Source organism: Monodelphis domestica, chromosome 1, assembly GCF_027887165.1.
Source record: "Monodelphis domestica isolate mMonDom1 chromosome 1, mMonDom1.pri, whole genome shotgun sequence".
Lineage (NCBI taxonomy): Eukaryota > Metazoa > Chordata > Mammalia > Didelphimorphia > Didelphidae > Monodelphis > Monodelphis domestica.
The window spans coordinates 715,924,891-715,945,670 of NC_077227.1; the positions used below are offsets into that span (position 1 = coordinate 715,924,891).

Sequence of the window (20,780 nt, forward strand, 5' to 3'; positions counted from 1 at the left end):
GAGTTTTCCTATTCCTCTTTTACTAGATAAACTGGCCATTTTTTTGGACTCATGTTGTGTCTAAATATAGTATTGGCTAAGGACATGCAGATCCGAGGTGGTGACCACTTGGGATGCTGAGTGACATGATACACTGCTGGGTGGTGGCTTATGGGAAGTAACACAATGTTTTTCTTAACATATGAGATCTTTATTGGATAGTTAGGTTTGATTGGGAGGGGGAAGGAGATTTTTTAGAATTCTGTAGTTCATAAGTAACTAAATCATTTAAAATTAAGAAGAAACAGGCCAAAATAGACCTTCATATGACATATTTGTTATGGGCTATATCTTCCAAAGAAGAATGAGGATATGGTATGTGCATTTCTACTCCCCAATTTCTATTATTCTTTGTTAAGAAAAAACCTACAGGATTGAGACATGTAATGCCCAGTGAGTTTGGATAATAATTGACGAGTTTTAAGAGGGCATCATCTACCCCTTATGTTTTTCTTACCGGCCAAGAGCTTGGGGTTTTAGGAAGAGGTAACCATGTGGTGGATGGGCTTTGGTTGTGATGGAGGAGTTGAAGAAATATTTACTGCTATACAGAAAATACTGCTGGTGCCAGAAGATCAAGGAAAAAGGTTTTAGTTGGTTTACAAGCAACTGACTCCTGGTTAATTCTATAGGGTGATTCCTTTCAGATAATAAATCCACTTAATTCCCGCTTCATTACCGGTGGCATGGAGGCCAGACACAATGAGCTTGGTGGTGACAGGAGTTTTGTTTCCTGAAGGGTTTCCATCAAAGGTGACTGAGATGTTGTGGACTTTCTTGGCACGCACAGTTTCAACATTTTTGACAGAGAAGGCTGGGCTCTCCACAATGAAGGAAAAGGCCATTGAGTGGTGGAATATGTTTTTAAATGGGATGGTGGCAGAGAAACCTGCTTTGATTTGGATGGGACCTTGGGGTTTAGGGTACTGAGCCAGTCCAATGAGTGGGAAGGTGTATTCCCCTCCTATGGCGGAGGAGAGATAGAGCATACCCCTCACTTCACCTAGCTGGCTAGGTTCAAAGATGATTTCCACACTGACTTCAGTGCCAGATTGGCCTCCTGCCGGTGCAGGGACCACCTTCTCCACATGGAAATCTAAGCTGTCAGTCTGAAATGGGAACACAAAGAAGACCCATAATCACAGGGAAAGTCTTGGCAAATATTTGGGCTGAAAAGTAAGAAAGTACAGAGGGAGGGGGCAGCTGAGTAGCTCAGTGGATTGAGAGCCAGGCCTGGAAATGGGAGGTCCTAGGTTCAAATCTGGACTCAGACACTTCCTAGCTGTGTGACCTTGGGCAAGTCACTTGACCCCCATTGCCTAGCTCTTACCATACTTCTGCCTTGGAGCCAATACACAGTATTGACTCCAAGACAGAAGGTGAGGGTTAAAAAAAAAAAGTACAGAGGGAGATGAGGCGGGGAGTTGATGTCCATTCTTAGAGCTCCTTAGTGAGTTGAGACACAAGAGAACACATTTTAATCCCAATATCCCAGATCTATCTAAGAGCTGACTCCACTTAGAGATCCATTGCCCATATAGTTGTCTACACAGTAACATGCAATCTTTACATAATTCCTGGGATGGTAAAAGGAAGTAGGGGCGAGCTACCTTGTGACTCGGCATCATCTGAATTTCTATGATATTTGTTCTGTTTTTGGTGGATGTGGTCTCAAACTGGGTCAACTCTAAATGCAACAAGTCACCAGGAGTCCTAATTCTAAAATGTGACAGGGTAGAGACGTTAAATGTGCAGCCTACCCCATAACACTCCCAAGGACCCCAGAACGAGATGAAAATATCATTGGGAATGTTGAACAAAATAGATAAAAATGCACTAGAACAAAGATCATCTTAATATGTGGCTTTCTAAGTCAATGTGTAGCTCACAGGGCTCCTTCTGTATAGGTTTCTATATGTAGCTATCCCTGTTTCTCTTGGAATTTGACCCCACTGGCCTAGAAGAAAGAGAAAAGGAAGCTGATGCTGGAGATTCCTCATTGGGTGGCTGCTGTTATTATTTATCCCGTTGAGTGGCCCTTTGCAATTCCTTTATATTTTTTTATATTATAGAGGCTTTCCTGTCCAGATGTGCTAATGGCACTTGGTCTCAGTCAGCGAACTTGAATCTGTCATGTATACACAGAAACGAAAACCCAAATCCCAGCTGGTGGATCTAAAAGAAGCTCGGGCTGTTCATGGAAGGGTGGATTTGGCTGATAACGTCTTCTCCACATGATCAGCCTACTTAGCATGCTGGGGTGGGGGGAGCAAAAATGATGTGTGTGTGGGTGTGGGTGTTTCCCAGTTGGTGGGCAGGACATAGGGGAGGGAATAGGAGATACCAGATTGGGTGCTAGTCTTCTTCCAGGCTCAATTACCTTGGAAATTTCCTGTGCAGTTCTGGCCTGCCACAGGTGCCACCTATGCTAGGTTCTCTGAATTTCGGCTTTTTAGGGCTTTCTTCCATGCCCTCAGTAATACATCACTCACCTTGCATGAATATTCTGTCTTCTGGCGGGTGTAGTTGATGAACTTAGCGTTAAGGGGCTGGCTGCTACCCAGAGGGGTCTGGAAGTAGATTGGCTTCTCAGGCAAGGCTGGGTTGGCCTTGAGACTGAGTTCATACTGGAAGGTTCCCAGATCACTCTGGTGTAGATTCAGTCGTCCGGTAGTCTCTCCAACTTTCAGAGGCTGGAATTCAAATGTTAGTGTACCCTGATGGAAGAGAAGATGCTCTGGTCACACAGAGAAACCCAGACTTCCTCACAGTAGGGTTAAAAAAGTCTAAGGCATATGCAGAGGTTAGGACTTTCCTCAAGTTGTACATACTTAAGCTGGTGGCAATTACTTGTTCTTTGGTGCCTGGGCTTGGGATTGACTAAAGGACTCAATGACTTGGTCCTTCTTTTCCAAACTATGGTAGCTTGGACTCCAGAAATAACTGCAACTTCTTTATCTAATAAGATGCTTCTGTTGGGGCAACTAAGTGGTTTGGTGGATTGAGAGCCAGGCCTAGAGATAGGAGGTCTTGGGTTCAGATGTGACCTCACACACTTCCTAGCTGTGTGACCCTGGGAAAGTCACTTAACCCCCCTGTCTGGCCCTTACCGCTTTTCTTGGAACCTTGGGACCAATACACAAGATGGAAGGTAAGGGTTTAAAAGAAATGCTTCTATCTTTCTCATACTGCTGGGAACTGTTAGCAGCAGGCTAAGTAGCCCATCCCATGTCTATTCCAAATTCATAACACCAATGCTTATTGGTGGAGACTTTGCCCATTTCTGGAACACCACTAATAACTGAAACTAAAAGAAAAATAGAACTGCACCCCCACCCCCCAAAGATCACCAAAATCTTATATCCTGTTCATTTTTTTTTTTATCATTAAAATGTTTTTAAAGCAGCTTCAACAGCTTCTTTAGGACTAGAGATGTGGAGAAAAAATTGAAAACGAAGAGCTACTTGCTCTAAGGAAATGAGCCCTCTGTTCTTTTGGTCACTTGTGCTCTCTCTAACTGGAGAATGGTGCCGTAGGCAAAGGGCCCAGATGCCAGCAATCCCGGTTCAGTTGTAGTTGGGCCCCATACCTCTGAATTGGACGGTATCGAGAACTGGGAGGGCACGCTGATATCAGGCACCCTGCAGTCTGTGTTGAAGGTGATAGTATAAGGCAGGGGGTTTTCCAGTTTGATGGAGGCTGAGGTGCTCTGCCGAACAAAGGTCGACAGCTCAATCGTCTTAATGATCCCAGAAGAGAGGACCTTGAAAGTCAGCAAGTAGAACATGTACTCATTGGTCACTTCATTGCGGAAGGTTACCTGATGTCACAGGGACAGAGCAAGAGACCAAGCAGGTTAGAACTGGCCCCATCCGAAAGGGATGGGAAAGGGACAGCTGGGTGACTCAGGGGGATAGAGTGCCTGGCCTGGAGAAGGAAGGCCCTGGGTTTAAATCTGGCCTCAGACATTTCCTCTCTGTGTGTTTTGGGCAAGTCACTTCACTCCAGCTCCCTAGCCCTTATCGCTCTTTTGCCTTGGCACTGATGGATTCTAAAACAGAAAGTAAGGGTTTAAAAAATAATAATAATAAAAAGGAAGGAATAGGAAGACCTGGGAATATTGAGATTATATCTAGAGGAGGCAGCTGGGTGGCTCAGTGGATGGAGAGCCAGGCCTATAGAGATGGGAGGTCCTAGGTTCAAATCTGGCCTCAGACACTTCCCAGCTGTGTGACCCTGGATAAGTCACTTAACCCCCATGGCCTAGCCCTTACCACTCTTCTGCCTTGGAGCCAATATACAGTATTGACTCCAAGATGGAAGGTGAGGGTTTAACAACAACAACAAAAGATTATATCTAGAACCTATTACCGAAGTAGTAATCTGCTCTACAGCACTTCTCTTGCCCCTGAGGTTTCTGGATTTTAGGTTTAGTATGCATGGAAGGGATAGAGGGAATGTCTATCACAAGAGCAACTGTCACAGGCTATATTCCAGCCTAGCTCTGGCAAGACCTTTTAAAGTTTTTTTCCCCAATGTGAAGGCATTTAATAAATCAGCATGGAAACAAAAGTTGCAATACATTTCCCCTATAAACCTAGGGCAAACCCTCCCACGAATACATAGAGAATCTGTGGGAAGACTGGCTTGCTTTAGGAATCATGCTTGAGGAATATACACACACACAAGCATATACACGTTTGTTAAGTGCCTCCTGTGTGCCAGGCACTGTGCTGAGTGCTTGCAATGCAGAAAGAGGCAAAAGGCAGTCCTCAGGGAGTTTGTAGTCCCACAGAGGAAACAACCAGAAAACAAATACCGTATTTACCAACACGCTTCATACAGGATAAATAGGAAGTAATTAAAGAGGGAGGGCACTGGGATTCGGCAGGATTGGGACAGACTTCCTATAGGAGATGCGGTTTTTGTTGGGACATAAAGGAAGCCAGCGAAGTCAGTAGGTAGTTGAGGAGAAAGAACATCCTAGGCATGGAGGACAGCCAGAGAAAGTGTCTGGAGTCAGGAGACGGAAACTTTTACTTGGGGAGCAGCTAGGAGGCCAGAATCACGTGTAAGAAGACTGGAAAGGTGGCGGTAGGGAGTAGGTTATGAAGGGATTGAGCGTCAGAGAATCTTTGTCTTGGAAGGGATCCGTTGATGTCTACTGACAAGTACAGTTATTGACTTTATGTGATGGGCTGACAGAATTGGACCTGTGCTTTAGGAAAATCATGTTGGTGGCTGAATAGAGAATGGACTGGGGTAAGGAGAGATCTGACATAGGCAGACCTACCAGCCAGCTACTTTGGAAGTCCAGGTTTGAGATGATGAGGGTCGTCAGAGGAAAGAAGAGAGAATATTTGAGAGATGCTGCAAAAGTAAAATCAGCAGACCTTGGCAACAGCGTGGATAGGGAGGAGAGAGACGGTGAAGAGTCAAGGATGTTAAGTTTAGGTTAAGTATACATGGAAGGGATAGAGGGAATGTCTATCTATGTATTGGTTCTAAGGTGGAAGAGTGGTAAGGGCTAGGCAGTGGGGGCTAAGTGACTTGCCCAGGGTCACACGGCTGAGAAGTGTCTGAGGCCAGATTTGAATGCAGGACCTCTTGTCTCTAGGCCTGGCTCTCAATCCACTGAATTACCCAGCTGCCCCTAGGATGTAAGCCTGCAGGACTGAGAAGGTGGTAGGTCCCTCCACAGTTATAGGGAAGGTAGAAGGTGAGGAGTTTGGTTTTGGACATGCTGAGTTTATGGACATTTGGTTCAAGGTATCTGTAGGGCAGTTGGAGATATAAGAACGGAGGTCAGCAGCGAGGTTGGGGCAGAAGAGGTAGATCTGAGAACCATCAGCATAGATCTGGTAATTAAATCCATGAGAGCTGATGAGATCACTGAATGGAGTACTATAGTATATATAGTATATAGTGTATAGTAGTATAGAAGAGGGTCTAGGATAGAACACTGTGTTAAAGGACATGATCTGAAGGAGGATCCAGCAAAGGAGACAGAGAAGGAACCTTCAGGGAGACAGGAGGAGAACCAGGAGAGAGAGAGAGCGTCCAGAAAACCTAGAGAGAATATCAAGGAAGAGAGAGTGAACAGTAGTGTCAAAGGCTACCAAGAGGCCAAGGAGAAAGAGGATTGAGAAAAGGCCATTGAATTTGGCAACGAAGAGATCATTGGGAACTTTGGAGAGAGTAGTTTTGGTGGAATGATGAAGTTGGGAGCCAGATGGCAAGGGGTAAAAAAAAGAGTGAGAGCAGGGAAAGTGTAGACACCTATTATAAATAAGGTTAACCACAAAGGGCAGACGAGATGTAGGATGGCCATTAACAGGGAAAGAAGAATCAAGTGAGTTTTTTGATGATGAGGGAGACATTGGCAAGTGTTTGTGGGTGAGGGGTCTGTAGACAAGGAAAGATTGAAAATATGTAATAGAACCAGACACTTCATTACTGGACTGGAAAGGATATTTGTAGCCATCTAATTATGGGATTATATACTTAGAGTTTGGAGGGACCTTAAAAGGTCATGTAGTCCAATTCCTTCCTGTTACCAAGGACCAAGGAAGAGGAAGGGACTTTCCAAGGTCCTGCAGGTGCAAAGCACCAGGGCCATTGACTTCAAATCCAGTGCACATTCCAGAGAGGCCTTTTAAAATAAATACAAGAACACTGTATTTGAGGGGGGGGGTTATTTTTCTCCTTTTTCTTTTCTATTAAAATCATTTCATGATCCAGGCACGGTGATAAGGTGCTGAGGATACCAGTACAATGAAATGATCTCTACTGTTAAGAATCAAACATTATTCTTTCAGTTCAAATAATGTTTCTAAACTTTGGTTTTTTATTTTGAATTCAAGGGACATGTGCACACACAGGCACACACACACACACTTCTATGTACAAAGCAGAGCTGAAAAAAAGACGTATCTATGAAATCAAGCTGGCTGCTTTTTTTAAATAGCAGTATATAATAATAATAGTACTTCTGGGAAGGCTTGGACTGGCTGCCTTGTGAGGGAGGGGATCTAATTTGGGTAAGACCCTGGGAGATAGATTTCTTCCTAGCTCAGGAAGAGAGGAAGCTATCACCAGGTTGGAGCCTGAGGGTAGAGCTTTTAAATCTCTCTGAAGAAGCTTAGGGAGGGAGGAGAGCTGGAAAACGAGAGTGCCCAGCAGCACAAGCAGCAAGGGGAGGATGCTCTCTGGAAAACAGCTTCTAAACCTTGTAGCATTCCCCAGATCACAGCTTGCTAATTAAAGAGACTAGCAGAGAGAGGTTGAATTATGGTTATTCAGAGGAAACCATTGGAACCCTGGGAATCTCTGCCACTCTGTTTCTCTCTTCTGCTGTTTGTAACAAGTAGCAGAGCTCATAACTAATTGTTTTAAATTCTGTTTATGGACTGGGGATAAAGAAATAAAAACAAACCCTTTAAAAACTGTAGTTTCCTAGCTAAGGGTGATTTTGACTGTATCCTGAGTTTGTGCTTTATTGTAGAGAACTGATTGGAAGGGAGGGGAATTGGGAAACTTGTAGACTAATGAATACATTGAACTGGCTGGGAAACCCCCCTCCTAGCTTGGCAGTCGAGGGGAGGGAGGGGAAAGGGGATCTTAGAGAATTTTAATGGTATTTTAAAGCTTTTTTTTTTTTTCCAGCTCTGCAGAGAAAGGAAGCCCCATGAGCCTGGGACATTTGCTCTAGACTAAAAAACACTTATATGTTAATCCTATTGGGGCGAGGGGCTACCAGGTTGTTTGAGGGCAGGCAAATGGTCCAGGTCAGAATTAGAGCAGGACAGAGCTCTTCTGCCCATACACTGATGAGCTGGCCTATTAATAGCTCCTGCATTTCCAGTGTGGCAATAATAGGGCAATCTAGTCTTTTGTTTTTTAAACCCTGACTTTCCATCTTGGAATAACTACTATGTACTAGTTCCAAGGCAGAAGAACAGCAAGGGTTAGGCAATTGGGGTTAAGTGACTTGCTTAGGGTCACAGAACTAGGGAGGGTCTGAGGTCAGATTTGAATCCAGGACCACCCCACTCCAGGCCTGACTCTTTATCCACTGTGCTACCTAGTTGCCCCATTTTTTTTAAACGCTTACTTCCTGTCTTAGAATCAATACTGCGTATTGAGGCAGCTTAAGAGAAGTGGTAGCCTGTAATAAATACAGAATTTGTTTCATGTTGTGAAATGTGGCCAATGGGTCCCTTCACTTTGTTGTATTATTACAAAGAAGTGTTGAATGTTTGTATCTAGGTAGGAAGGGAGATAGATTGTTGAGAAATGACAGCAACTGCAAAACAAAGATTAAGTAAAACATTTAAAATCATTAGTGCATCTGCTATTGGAATATCATTCCCTCCATGCCATGTCTTAGTTTTTATTTATTGCTACAGACTATTTATCTATCTAGCATCTCTGTATACATAACACTAGAAGATCAGTTTTCTAGAGATGAATGAATAGATTTTGACATTATGAATGTCAGTTTAAAGTGACTTTTCCTCTTTTTATAAATTACAATTTTTAAATATAACCTTTCGGCAACATCATCTCTCCTCTCCGTGTTCAAGACTCCGCTTAAATGCCATCCCTTATATTTTCTTCTGGGGAATTGACTGAGTCTGACATGGCGGGGTTTAGAGTTTAGGGAAGGTCATTGCCAAGCTGGACCCAGAAAGTTTTAGCTAGATGCTATAGAATGGTTTAAAAATTATGAAAGCTATTGAGTATCCTTATCCAAAAGCCCTTACAGCTCTCCTTAAATACAAAGCAGCGGCAAATCAAATAATGAAACTCAAACAACTACAAAGAAAAGAGAGGAAAAGAATAAGACCACAGAAGAAAAAAATCACAAGAGAAAAACACAGAGACAGAAATTGAAGAATGAAAATAAAATGAAGAAAAAAGAAAAACCTTATATTATGATTAAATGCTCTGAAGCCTTAAAAAAAAAAAAGAGTGGTAAGGGCTGGGCAATGGGGGTTAAGTGACTTACCCAGGGTCACATGGTTGGGAAGTGTCTGATTTACCGAGCTGTGTTACCCACCCCCCATACTTGTAGTATTCCAGCCCTTTCCCTTGGCACACGTTTCTTTTGCCAGGCAATTCTGTCTGGCAATCTGTGTGCAATTTTGACATGTCTCCACCCCAGTTAAGAGTCCTTTTTGCTGAAACCTGATAAAACATGTAGGAAGGTGACTGCCAGACAGGGGTTTCTTTAAACTCCAGCTTGGGGACCACACAACAGTAGGCCATCCAAAAGGAGACAAACAAGCAATCAAGCACCCCATTAATACCCAGACCAGGCTGGATTTTGCTGAGGGATTACTCTTTGTGTGCTTAAAGGGTCTTTCTTTTATTGAAAGTTATGCTAGGGGCAGCTAGGTAGCTCAGTGGCTTGAGAACCAGGCCTGGAGATGGGAGGTCTTGGGTTCAGATCTGGCCTCAGACACTTCCCGGTTGTGTGACCCTGGATGAGTCACTTAACCCCCATTGTCTAGCCCTTACCACTCTTCTCTAAGACTCCTCCACTCTTTCCATTTCTGATCATCAGTCAGGGTGGGGGAGGGCCTGTTTGAGGGGGCATCACCAGACTTCAGCTTTTGTAGGATTTGTCATCCAGACCATATCAGGTCACCTCCTGCCTGTTAGCCAGCACTTAAAAGCCCATTCCCCTTATTCTAGATAATCCACTTCTGGAGACTCTGTTTACCTCATCTACAAAGACATGTATTAATTAGAATGTTGTACCCAGGACTCCCTTTCCCACAATTTCCTTTTCCCTTTCCTGTACATGGTTGGTATTTTAGTTTCAGTTCTCTCTGCCCCCTCCTCTCTCTGTTCCACACGGAAGGTTGGTGAGCTCTCTTGGTTTTCTCTAGCGTTTTACTTTCCCTTTGCTTCAAGTTAAATGTTAATATTATGAAATATAATACTTAGAATATTGAATATTAATTTTTAAAATGGACAGACACATTTATCTTCCCATAGGATGGAATGTGGGAATCTTATGCTAAATCTGGCCAAAGATCTGCCCTGGGGAGAAGGAAGCATGGAGTGCTGGGCTTCGGCAACCCATCTCCAGGGAGGCTGGGTCCTGGTGCAAGCTGGGGAGTGTTGGGAGGCTGAGCCAGCGACCTCTTCTTGCAATGGGGAATACTTGGTGGGGGTTAGGGCCCATCAGTGTCAAGCTACAGATTTTAGATAGACTCTGATGGAGAGGGGCCAGGGATAGCCAATGAGCTGAACCACTGGCAGTCTGCGTACCTTGGCAGAGAACAGCCCCTCCTTGTAAGAAAAAAAGTTCAACTTGTAGTCTTTCTTGGATCCCGCCAGAACATCAATGTAATCAAGGCCTTTGATTGTCACGCTCAGGTCTTGCTTCTCTGGCTTTATCATGTCCACTGTGGCTCGGAATCTAGAAAGCATGGAAGAGTGTGGAGCAGTTGCTGTTGTTTGACTGTTCAAGATGAAGAGTTAGGAGGGGCGGCTGGGTGGCTCAGTGGATTGGGAGCCGGGCCCAGAGACGGGAGGTCTTGGGTTCAAATCTGACTTCAGACACTTCCTAGCTGTGTGACCCTGGGCAAATCTATTGTGTAGCCCTTATGGCTCTTCTGCCTTAGAACTGATGTGTAGTACTGATTTTAAGATGGAAGGTAAGGGTTTAAAAAAAAAGATTACGGGTTAGGAATATAAAATCTAGAATTGGAAAAGACATTGGAAACCATGTAGTCTTTTTTTTTTTAAACCTTTACTTTTTGTCTTAGCATCAACCCAAGACAGAAGGGCAAGGGCTAGGCAAGTGGGGCTGAGTGACTTGTCCAGGGTCACACAGCTGGGAAGTGTCTAAGGCCAGATCTGAACCCAGGTCCTCCTGACTCCAGACCTAGTGCTCTATCTGCTGTGCTTCCTAGTTATCCCCAAACCATCTACTCGTAATCCTTCATTTCACTTATAAGGAAAGGGAAGGGGGAAGCTGGGTAGCTCAGTGGATTGAGAGTCAGACCTAGAGATGGGAAGTCCTGGGATCAAATCTGGCCTCAGACACTTCCCAGCTGTGTGACCCTGGGCAAGTCACTTAACCCCCATTGCCTAGCCCTTACTGCTCTTTTGCCTTGGAGTCAATATACAGTACAATATATAATCTCCAAGACAGAAAGTAAGGGTTTGAAAAAAAATAAGGAAAGGGAAGCCCATGAAGGAGAAGGGACTTGTTCAAGGTCACAAAGAAAGCAGGTAGTAAAACTGAAATTGAGATGAAGAAACTAAGGCCCAGAAAGATTCATTTGTTAGAGGTCACTTTATTTTTAAATTTTATTTTATTAAAAAAAAACCACAACCCTTCCATCTTAGAATAAATATTGTGTATTGGTTCTAAGGCAGAAGAGTGGTAAGGGCAAGGCAATGGGGGTTAACACAGTTAGGAAGTATCTGAGACCTGATTTGGACCCAGTACCTCCCTTTTTGAGGTCTGGCGCTCAATTCACTGAGCCACCTAGGTGCCACCTGGAGGTCACTTTAGCAGTAAGGAGCAATGCTGAGATTTGAACCCAGTCCTCCCAATTTGACATCTAATGGTCTTCACGACCACACTACATTCTTGTCCTTTACTTCTCATTCAGTGGAAAGAACCCTGAATTGAGAAGCAAGATTTCTTGGTCCAGCTCTCTTAACGAACTGAACTAGCTAGTGATCTCAACGAATCAAACTGACTTAAACAGTATCAAGCAGTGGGCAACTAGGTGGTACCGTGGATGGAGTGCTTGACCTGGAGTCAGTAAGACTCTTCTTCCTGGGTTTAAATCTGACTTTAGACACTTCCTGGCTGTGTGACTCTGGGCAAGTCACTTAACCTGTTTACTTCTGTTTTTTTTCTGTAAAATGAGCTGGAAGAGGAAATGGCAAACTATTCTAGTATCTTTGCCAAGAAAACCCCAAATGGCATCAGGAAGAATCAGATGCCAATAGAAAAAAGCCTAAACAACAAATTAAGCACTAGCCAGTGAGGATACAAACACCAAAACAAGGACCAGATAACTTGTACATATGTATAAATAAATGCAAAGTACTTTAGTTTTTCTTACTTTCTTAAAGGGTGAATGGAACAGGGAGAATTTTGACCGGAAAATAAAATTGAACTAAGAAACTCCCAAATACATAGAAAGTGATTTTTGGGAGGGTCAAGGATGGGGTTGGGGGGAAGCACTAGCCAGTGGGAGAAGAGATCAGGAAAGGCCCAGTGCAGACGGTCCCTGTTTCTTCTCAAGGGCATCACCATCATTCTAGTTGCCCAGATTCATAGCTTTAAGTGGTTATCCTCAACTCCTTCCTGAGTCCGTCCCCTCAACTGTGTGATCAAGACTTGTCAGGTGTCCCTCTGCACCATTTAGAAGGTGAATTAATAGGAAGGACACTATCCTGGCCAGTGATGATATGTAAACTCTTAGCAGTTCTGAAGTTCCTTCCTAGAACTGTAGTGGAAATTACCCCAAAGCAATTGTTGCTCTTCAGTTGTGTCTGACTCTTCATGATCGCAAATTCATGTCACATTAGAGGTTTTCTTGGCAGAGATACTGGAGAGGTTTGCCATTTCTTCCTCCAGCTCATTTTACAGATGAAGAAACTGAGGCCAACAGGGTGAAATGATTTTCCCAGAGTCACACAGCTAGCACGTCTATAGAGTATTTGTCTTTTAAAAGATATTTTATTTATTCATTTATTTATATTTAGAATCTTTTTCCATGGTTCCATGATTCATGATTCCATCCTCCCTGCTTGATATTTTATTCTCCCAATTACATATAATATCAATTTTCTGTCTGTGTTTTCTGAAGTTATGAGATACAAACTGTCTCCCTCCTACCCTTTCCTCCCCTCTCTCAGGGATGGCAGGCAATTTGATCTGGGCTATACATGCATTATCATGCAAAATATATTTCCATAGTATTCATTGTTGTAAAAGAATACGCATAGAAAACCAAAATCACAAAATAAAAACACAAATACACTAAAGTGAAAAATCCTCTGCTTTGATCTGCACTCCAGCTCCAGTGGTTCTTTCTCTGGAGGGAGAGCACTCTTTTTCAAAGTCCTTCAGAACTGTATTGCACAGTTGATCATCTCACAATCTTGCTGTTACTGTGTACAATACTCTCTGAGATGGTATTTGAACTCGTGCCTTTCTGATTCCAGGCTGAGCACTCTATCCACAATATTTTTGTACAGGTGGGTCTGTTTCTCTTTAAATGACATGTTCTTGGTAAGGTCCCAGGAGTGGAAATATGGGGTTAATGAGTATGATCAGTATTTTGCTTTTTCTTATAAATTGCTAAACTGCTCTTCAAGAAGTCTGCCCTCCTCTAGAGTTCTGCCAATGATATAATAGAAGGTCTTCCTTGCAACCCTGCCAAGACTGAATTTTGACACTGTGGGTCTATTTTCTGCCCTTCTTCAATTTCATGAGTGTGATGTTGTATTTTAATGTCTTAAGGAAAATATCTCTAATTATAAAAGAGGTATAGAGCAGGGCTAAGAGTTTGTATGTCCTGAGTTCCAGTCCATCTTCAGACATTAGCTCTATAATCACTTAACCCCTGCCTCAGTTTCCTCATCTGTAAATTGGAGATAATAAAAGCACCTGTCTTCTATGATTGTTGTGAGAATAAAATGAGATTGTATTTGTAAAGCACTTTGCAAATGTAAAAGTGCTATTTAAATGCCAGCTATTATTTTAATAATTTAACTCACTTTCCCTTGGTTTATTAATGGGTTTGTATTTCTGCCTTCAAAAATTGGAAATGACAGTTTTATCCAGAGAACCTGACATATTCAACTTGCTTTTTTTTTTTTTTAACCTGTGTCTGAATCCTAGACTTGAGTGTCCCGACATGCTTAGGGGAAGTGGCTCTCTGGCCACAGGCTCTGCTTTCTGAATTCTGATAGACTGGAGAATTTTGTTGAGCAATTAGAGAAACTCCCCTTTGGACCCTTACCTCTGCAGCTTGTTCAGCCAGTTTTCGACTGGCAGAAGCTCAACATAGGGTGTTTTGCTTGGCACCTCCCGGAAGATATTGGTTATTGCTTTGGGAGCTTCGGCAGTCCCTTGAAGAACATAGAACAAGCCTGTTCCATCAGGGAGTGGGAAGAAGAGTGTGCCCTAAGAAAAAGAAACAATAATAGCAGAGATATACTTAGGGCTCTCTATTGGTCAATAGAATTAACTCTGGGAAACCTTAACAGGGTGTCACCTCATCACAGCAACTAGTGTTGAGAACCTGAGGGATATTCGTGGAAAGGCACTCATTGGGGACAAAATGATCTTCCTGATGACATGAAAAAACCCAGAAATTTACAAGGAATTTACAATCTAATGGGGTATAAGGATATCAATGCATAAGAACATATACCAAATGCTTCCGACCATCCACATTCATGGTGAGGGGCCTGTAGGTAATCTCATAAGGCCTATTTTGTTGATGGGCTTCCAGGACGAAATACTCTGGTCCTTCCCAGTGTTCGCCTTCAAAAATGGGGCGGAGATGCCATGTCCGATTGGTTCTGTTAGATAACATGATGGTCTGGACATGTCTGGAGCGCACCTGACAGCTGAAATTCACTGTCTGGAACAAAGAGGTACCATCATTAGCTTCAATAGGAAATGCCTTGGGCTTGTATGGGGTGTATTGGGGATGTAAGGGAGGAGGATACCCATTTTTTATGAAATGGGAAGCATGGATTGAAAAGTGCTAACTAAAATCCATAATGGAAATAGTAGGCCATTTAGTTATCATAAGACATGAAAAAATAAAGTTTGGCCATTGGTTGGCCAGTTGGGTGGGCATGAGCCCACAGGATCCCATGGAGAAAGTCTCAAGTTATGTTCCAACAGGGTACTGAGAAGGTAGAAATGTAAACTTTTCAGATTTGTTAGCCATACATATTTCTGCATTGAGTCATGGGAAGAACTCTTATCTTTTAGTTAGAAAACTTGATTTCAGCCTGGCTGACAATAGTCAGGTGACCCTGAGCACACCCGCTGTAATTTCTCTGAGCCTCAGTTTCTTTATCTATGAATGGAAGTAAGAAATGCTTGTATATCCTCTATTTCAGAGCTGTGAGGAAGATGCCATAAACTTGCAGGTCCTAAAGAAATGAGAATTATTATTCCTATCTTATGAAAGTGTTCTACCAGTTCTCTAGAACACAAAATGCCCGTTAAGATTTTCTGAACTGTTTTCTACATTTTCTCCAAGATATAAGGAAACAGCATTCTTGATATGATTTTCTCATTACTGAGAAGGGGAATAAACAGGGACCTTGGGGTAGCATTTTATTCTCTTAGCCTGAAAGTGGTGTAAGGGATGAATGAGGAGATCTTTAACATCATCTTTCAAAAAATTCTTCATACTTTTCAACTTTGTTTAATCTCTCTCCTCCTTTCTTTAGTCTTTCCCTGAGGTCAGATTATGAGGTATAATTTCCCCTGTATTTTTCTTTCTAATCCTGTGAGTTTGTGGAGAAGTGGGAAATGTTGGTAGGAACATCCCAACTCCCACTCTGTGATTCCTACCTAGAACTAGGTTCAAGCCTCCTGTGTATGAGACAGAATTCTACCTTTGTTTTAACTGCTGTTGGTGTTTTGGGGTGCTCATGAAATGAGATCCTTCACTTTAGTGAAAATCCACTACATTGCAAAATATTTTTATAGCTACACTAGTATTTCTCAAATCACAGTCTGTGGACCATTGGGAATCCCCAAGACCCTTTCAGGGATTCCACAAGATCAAAATGATTTTCATAATAATACTATTTAGGTTTATTAAAATACTTCCCCTTTTTCTAGCTACATATTCATGTAAGGCTGGACTTTCTTCATGTACTTCAGTCTAATAAATTTTGATGGATTAAGTCAGAAGCAGATATGAGAAATGAGTTGTCTTCTATGTGAACTTTAAAAACTACTCCACCCTACTTAGACTGTAGTTTAGGGGAAGATAAAGTTGTAATCTCCTGATTGAACAATAAAGGTACTTAGTTCTCACCTTATAGTGAAGCTAGAACTTTAAGCTAAGTCTGTTTTTAGACCTTAATACAAAAAGGTGTTAAGTAACTATAAAGGTTAAATTAATCACAAAAAGGTCAAGCAAGTAACGAAAGGTGAACTCAACAAAGAAGTGTTAAGTAACTCAAAAATCTAATCAAAGAAAGTGAGAACTAAAAGTATGGGCAGTCCTGGAGAAAGCCTTTGATGTGATTGGTAGATGTGAAAATTTAGAGGAGGGGCCACAAGGGTGAAAAGGTCTATAGGAGCAACCTGGGTGCCAGTTCAGGGGTGGAACTCAGCCTGGAGGAGCTCCCTCAGACAGCTTTCTTGAGACAGTCTCATGATGACGTGGGTAAGACTGACTTCCTTTCTCTAGGGTTCAGGGATGCCACTTTGGCCAAGGCCTTTAACTCCTACCTGGCTCAGCCTGAGCCAGAGCAGTTTAAATTAACTCTTTCCTCTCCCTCTCTCTTCTCTCTATATTCCTTCTCTCTATATTAATTAAACCACCATAATTTCCAGCTGACTTGGGTATTTTATTATTTGGGATTTTCCCTGGCAACCAATAATTAATTTAGATTTTAAGTCACAACTATAAAATTATCCTTTACATCTATTAAACTTGATATTAAAAATAATAGCAAAATATGTAAAATAACACCATTTCACTTTTTGCCTTAGAAAATACCTATTTCTGTACCTCTATGTATATGTAGGTATGCTTCAATATTTCAAGTATCTGCTGATTTTGTCAGGGACCATGCTCCATTCCACATACTGATATGGATGGCAATCTCTCTATGACTTAATAAATGGTCTTCAGCAGTTGCTAGAGCCAAATAATTTATTATCCTGATTTATCTGGTCTTCCAATGATAGAATATCCTTGCCTATCCCAATTTCTCTTGGGGGTGCCATCTTCCAATGCTATGCATTAGAAGGCCTATAGTCAACACTTCCCTTGAATGGCAGGACCTGACAGATAGCAAGGGTATCTTTTGAACTCATTGCCACCTACATGCCACAACAAAATGAAGGATATTGTTGGAGGAGATGTGTGTGGGTCTATTTTGTCTGTTAAATTTGTATTATAGTTTCAAGTTTATGCACCAGTCAGACTATAACCAAGTACGTCCAATGAGTCAATGAATCAAAATGAATCAATCTGCCATATTCATTATGTTGCTTTGTCTTGGCTTTTTGGCTTGTAATTTGGAGAGGCTTACCTCTTTTATTCCAGCCACATTCACGCAGGCTCCAGACAGGGTCAGCAGGAGAGGTTTGCGCCCCTGGACACTGCAAGGCAAGTTCTTATAGAGGCTGTCCTTGCCTATCTCAGTAGGATGATAGGTCACTTCAAAAGCAACCTCCATTCCAGGGGTAATGTAGCCTTTATCTGGTTGAATTGAGAAATTAGGTGCAAATTTCTTGACATGCCAGTGGAATCTTTTTAGAGATAAGGAAAAAAGGAAGGAAATTGTGAAGGTACCTACGCGTGGTCTACCAAATCCATTAATCCCACCTTCTACATGAAGCCTTTCTGGTGCCCTTCTTTCCTTTATCTTAGTGGCTTTCCTCTGAAATTACCCTTCATTTATCTTACATCTTGTTTGTACACATTTGTTTCCCATTAGATTGTGATCCCCTCAGAGATAGAGACTACCTTTTCGTCTCTTCTTGTATCCCCAGAGCTTAGCATAGTGTCCAGACATGGACTAAGGCACTACTTTGAGGAGGGAGGGCATTCCAGGCATGGGGGATAGCCAGAGAAAATATTCCTTGTCCCTTCCAGGATCCACTGGATTGGAGGGGACATGTTGTGGAGAAAGGCATAAAAAGACTGGAGGAGAGAGCGATCAACAGGACCAGAGTCTGCAGAAAGGTTGAAGAGAAAGAGGAGTGAGAAGAAGTCATTGGACTTGGCAATTAAGAAATCAATGATAACTTTGGAGAGAGTAGTTTTAGTGGAGCGATGAGGTAGGGAGATGGATGGTAAGGGGTTAAAAAGAGTGAGAGGAGAGAAAGTGGGGGCACCTACTGTAGGTTGAGTTTGGCAGAAGAAATAAAGGACAATAAGTTAGTGAGGATGGGAGGATCAAGAGAGGATTTTTTGAGGATGGGGGTGACCTGGGTCTGTTTATAGGTAGTAGGGCAGCAGCCAGTCGAGAGGGGAAGATTGGGATAGTTGACTGATTGACGTATTCCTGAACCTGGAGGTGAAGGATTAAAGTCATTATTTTTAATCCTGCAGAGCCTTCAGCTGGAGAGATTGGATCCTCTTGGGAGGTAGGACAGGCTGATTAACATCCTTGGGGGAAAATACAGGGAGAACTGCTGATACCTGGGACCCCGTGGTAAATGCCAAAGGGCATGGAAGCCAAGCCAGATGCTTAAGTGTTGGGTCATTGTGCCACCCTAAAATCTGCCTCTTGTACAGAATTAGGTCAGGGCCAGAGAAGGACCCAGTTTTTCAGGTGGATTTAGTATCTAAGAGCATCTCATTCCCGGTCCTGGCCTTCACCTATTAAAATTGAAGAAGATAGACAAAGGCAGTGGAGAGTCCTGGATATTGGTCCTGACTCTTCCACTAACACACTCTCTGTGAGGCCTTGGGAAAATCACATCCCCTCTTGGGATCTCAGTGTCCTCATCTGTGCAGTAAAGACTTTCCTGCGGTCTCCTCTAAGCCCAACATTCTACAAGTCTATGAGAATCTCAGTGACGACGTCGCAGGGTGGGGAAGGGGTGGGACTGTTACTGAGGATTTTTAATGTCACCAGAAACTAGAATATAAATAAACACCTGCTAATGGCTCAATACAGGTCATCTCCTACACGGTAACTCATTTATTTGCAGAGCAATTCATCCGTCAAACACATATTAAGTACCTACTGTTTATCCAGCATTGTGTTGGGCTCTGCAGACAAAAGCACAAGCCGGTGGATGCATGTATGTACATCCATGTCTTTGTGGGGGGGGTGTGGGCATAGGCTTTTCTATATGATTGCCAAGCACCAGAGGCCTGCCCCCCTCTTCCTGGGCATGCTGGGTATGGGAGAGAATGGGAATGAGGGAATGCTATGATTATGGCTTGATGCCCATTCTAGGAGGTGAGGAATGCCCGGAGGGGCAGGAGGGCCCCAGGAGGAATTCAGTCTGAATTAGAGATGGACAGGGGCTGGGCTGGCTGCTCTGGTAGCAGGGAGGCTCCCCAGACAAAGCCAGGAGATGGCTGAGGACGCTGGGGCCCCTACCTGGCTCCAATGTCCCCTGTGTTAATCATGAGGAGTCGACGTGTGGCCTGGGCTTGGAACACCACAGCCCCAAAGGGGATGTGATCCTGGTCCAGGTTGATTTCCAAGGCCTGACAGCAGCCGTTGAGGAGAAAGAGGGAGCGCAGGAGCCCGGTGAACTCCAGAAGGACCTCCTCGTTAAAATGGGGGATCCGCTTCATTGGGGAAAACACAATCTCCACTTTACAGACTTCTTGGGGCTTCAAGGTAATGTTGGTGCAAGGTGTCAGGGTCAAAATCTGAAGCGGTAAAAGAGAGACACTAGAGCAGCCAGTTGGTGAGCTCTGTGTTAGCTAGCTTAGTGGGTCCTGGGAGTCTAGCGGGCATCCCACTTCATTGATTAGGTCGAGATGCTATTAGACCATAGGGCACACAGATGGAAGGGGTCTTAGGAATCATGAGCTAGGTTCCCTTGTACAAATGGGGAAACTGAGGCTCAGAGATGGCATGTGATTTATTCAAGGTTGTGCAAGATCTGAGATTTGCATTTGCTAGCACTGTGTAGCATAGTGCAAAAAGCGATGGTATAGGAACTGGAGGGACTTGGCTCCAGTTCTGGATCGGCCTGCTGTCTGCTGCCCAAATGGCCTCAGTTTCTTTATCTGTAAAATGAAGGGTCTAGGGTTTGACTATGCTCTGATCCTAAGTCACCTAGCCTTTTTTTTTTACCTACTCTATCTTAGGCTTTTTCTAATCTTAAAAAAAATTTTTTTTTAACCCTTACCTTCCATCTTAGAGTCAATATTGTGTATTGGTTTCAAGGCAGAAGAGCAGTAAGGGCTAGGCCACGGGGGTTAAGTGACTTGCCCAGGGTCACCTAGCTAGGAAGTGTTCAAGGCCAGATTGGAACCTAAGATCTGTCTTTAGATCTGGCTCTCAATCCACTGAACCAATCAGGGGTCAGATTTAAATCCACGACCTCTCATCTCTACTCCGGGCTTTCTATTTTTTGAGCTACCTAGGGGCCACCTATCCTTAAACATTTTTAGGTGAGGTGCATTGTACAGATTTACATCTAGATATAAGATATAGTCTTTGTCAAATGTAGGCCTTCTCTAGTGTGGGATGGGGGGAAGGGAAGGAGACAGCTCTGGACCTAAAAATGAACAAAAATAACTAATGTTGGTTTAGAAATGAGAGAGAAAGGTCAAGGTTCAGGCCACATTTGCGCATTTCTATATTTATGTATGTACATTCCACCTTGAGAAAAATCTCTCTCTATTTCTGTCACGCTATTCCCTGATGATCTTTAAGGAGATTCCACTGCCTATGGTGATAGCTCACACCCACCCACAGACATTCATGTAGATGTACACAATGTATACATTCAGAGTTACATGCACATACCTATCAAATGAAGGGTTTTTGGTTGAAAAGTCGATAGAAACCTA

General features: G+C 43.0%; 1 protein-coding gene across 3 annotated transcripts in view; it reads right to left on the reverse strand.

Annotated features, from left to right (window-relative positions):
• Positions 1-614: 614 nt before the first annotated feature.
• The window catches only part of HYDIN (HYDIN axonemal central pair apparatus protein), a 451,163-nt gene continuing 430,997 nt past the window's right edge, over positions 615-20,780 (reverse strand). For all 3 annotated transcript variants that reach the window (XM_056824703.1, XM_056824709.1, XM_056824699.1), the window contains exons 79-86: positions 19,351-19,628; positions 17,323-17,542; positions 14,460-14,672; positions 14,046-14,209; positions 10,321-10,471; positions 3,629-3,859; positions 2,532-2,756; positions 615-1,148 (exon numbers count right to left, since the gene is read on the reverse strand). In XM_056824703.1, the coding sequence (XP_056680681.1) occupies positions 666-1,148; positions 2,532-2,756; positions 3,629-3,859; positions 10,321-10,471; positions 14,046-14,209; positions 14,460-14,672; positions 17,323-17,542; positions 19,351-19,628 (1,965 nt within the window). In that variant the 3' untranslated portion in view covers positions 615-665. The remainder of the gene's footprint in view (positions 1,149-2,531; positions 2,757-3,628; positions 3,860-10,320; positions 10,472-14,045; positions 14,210-14,459; positions 14,673-17,322; positions 17,543-19,350; positions 19,629-20,780) is intronic.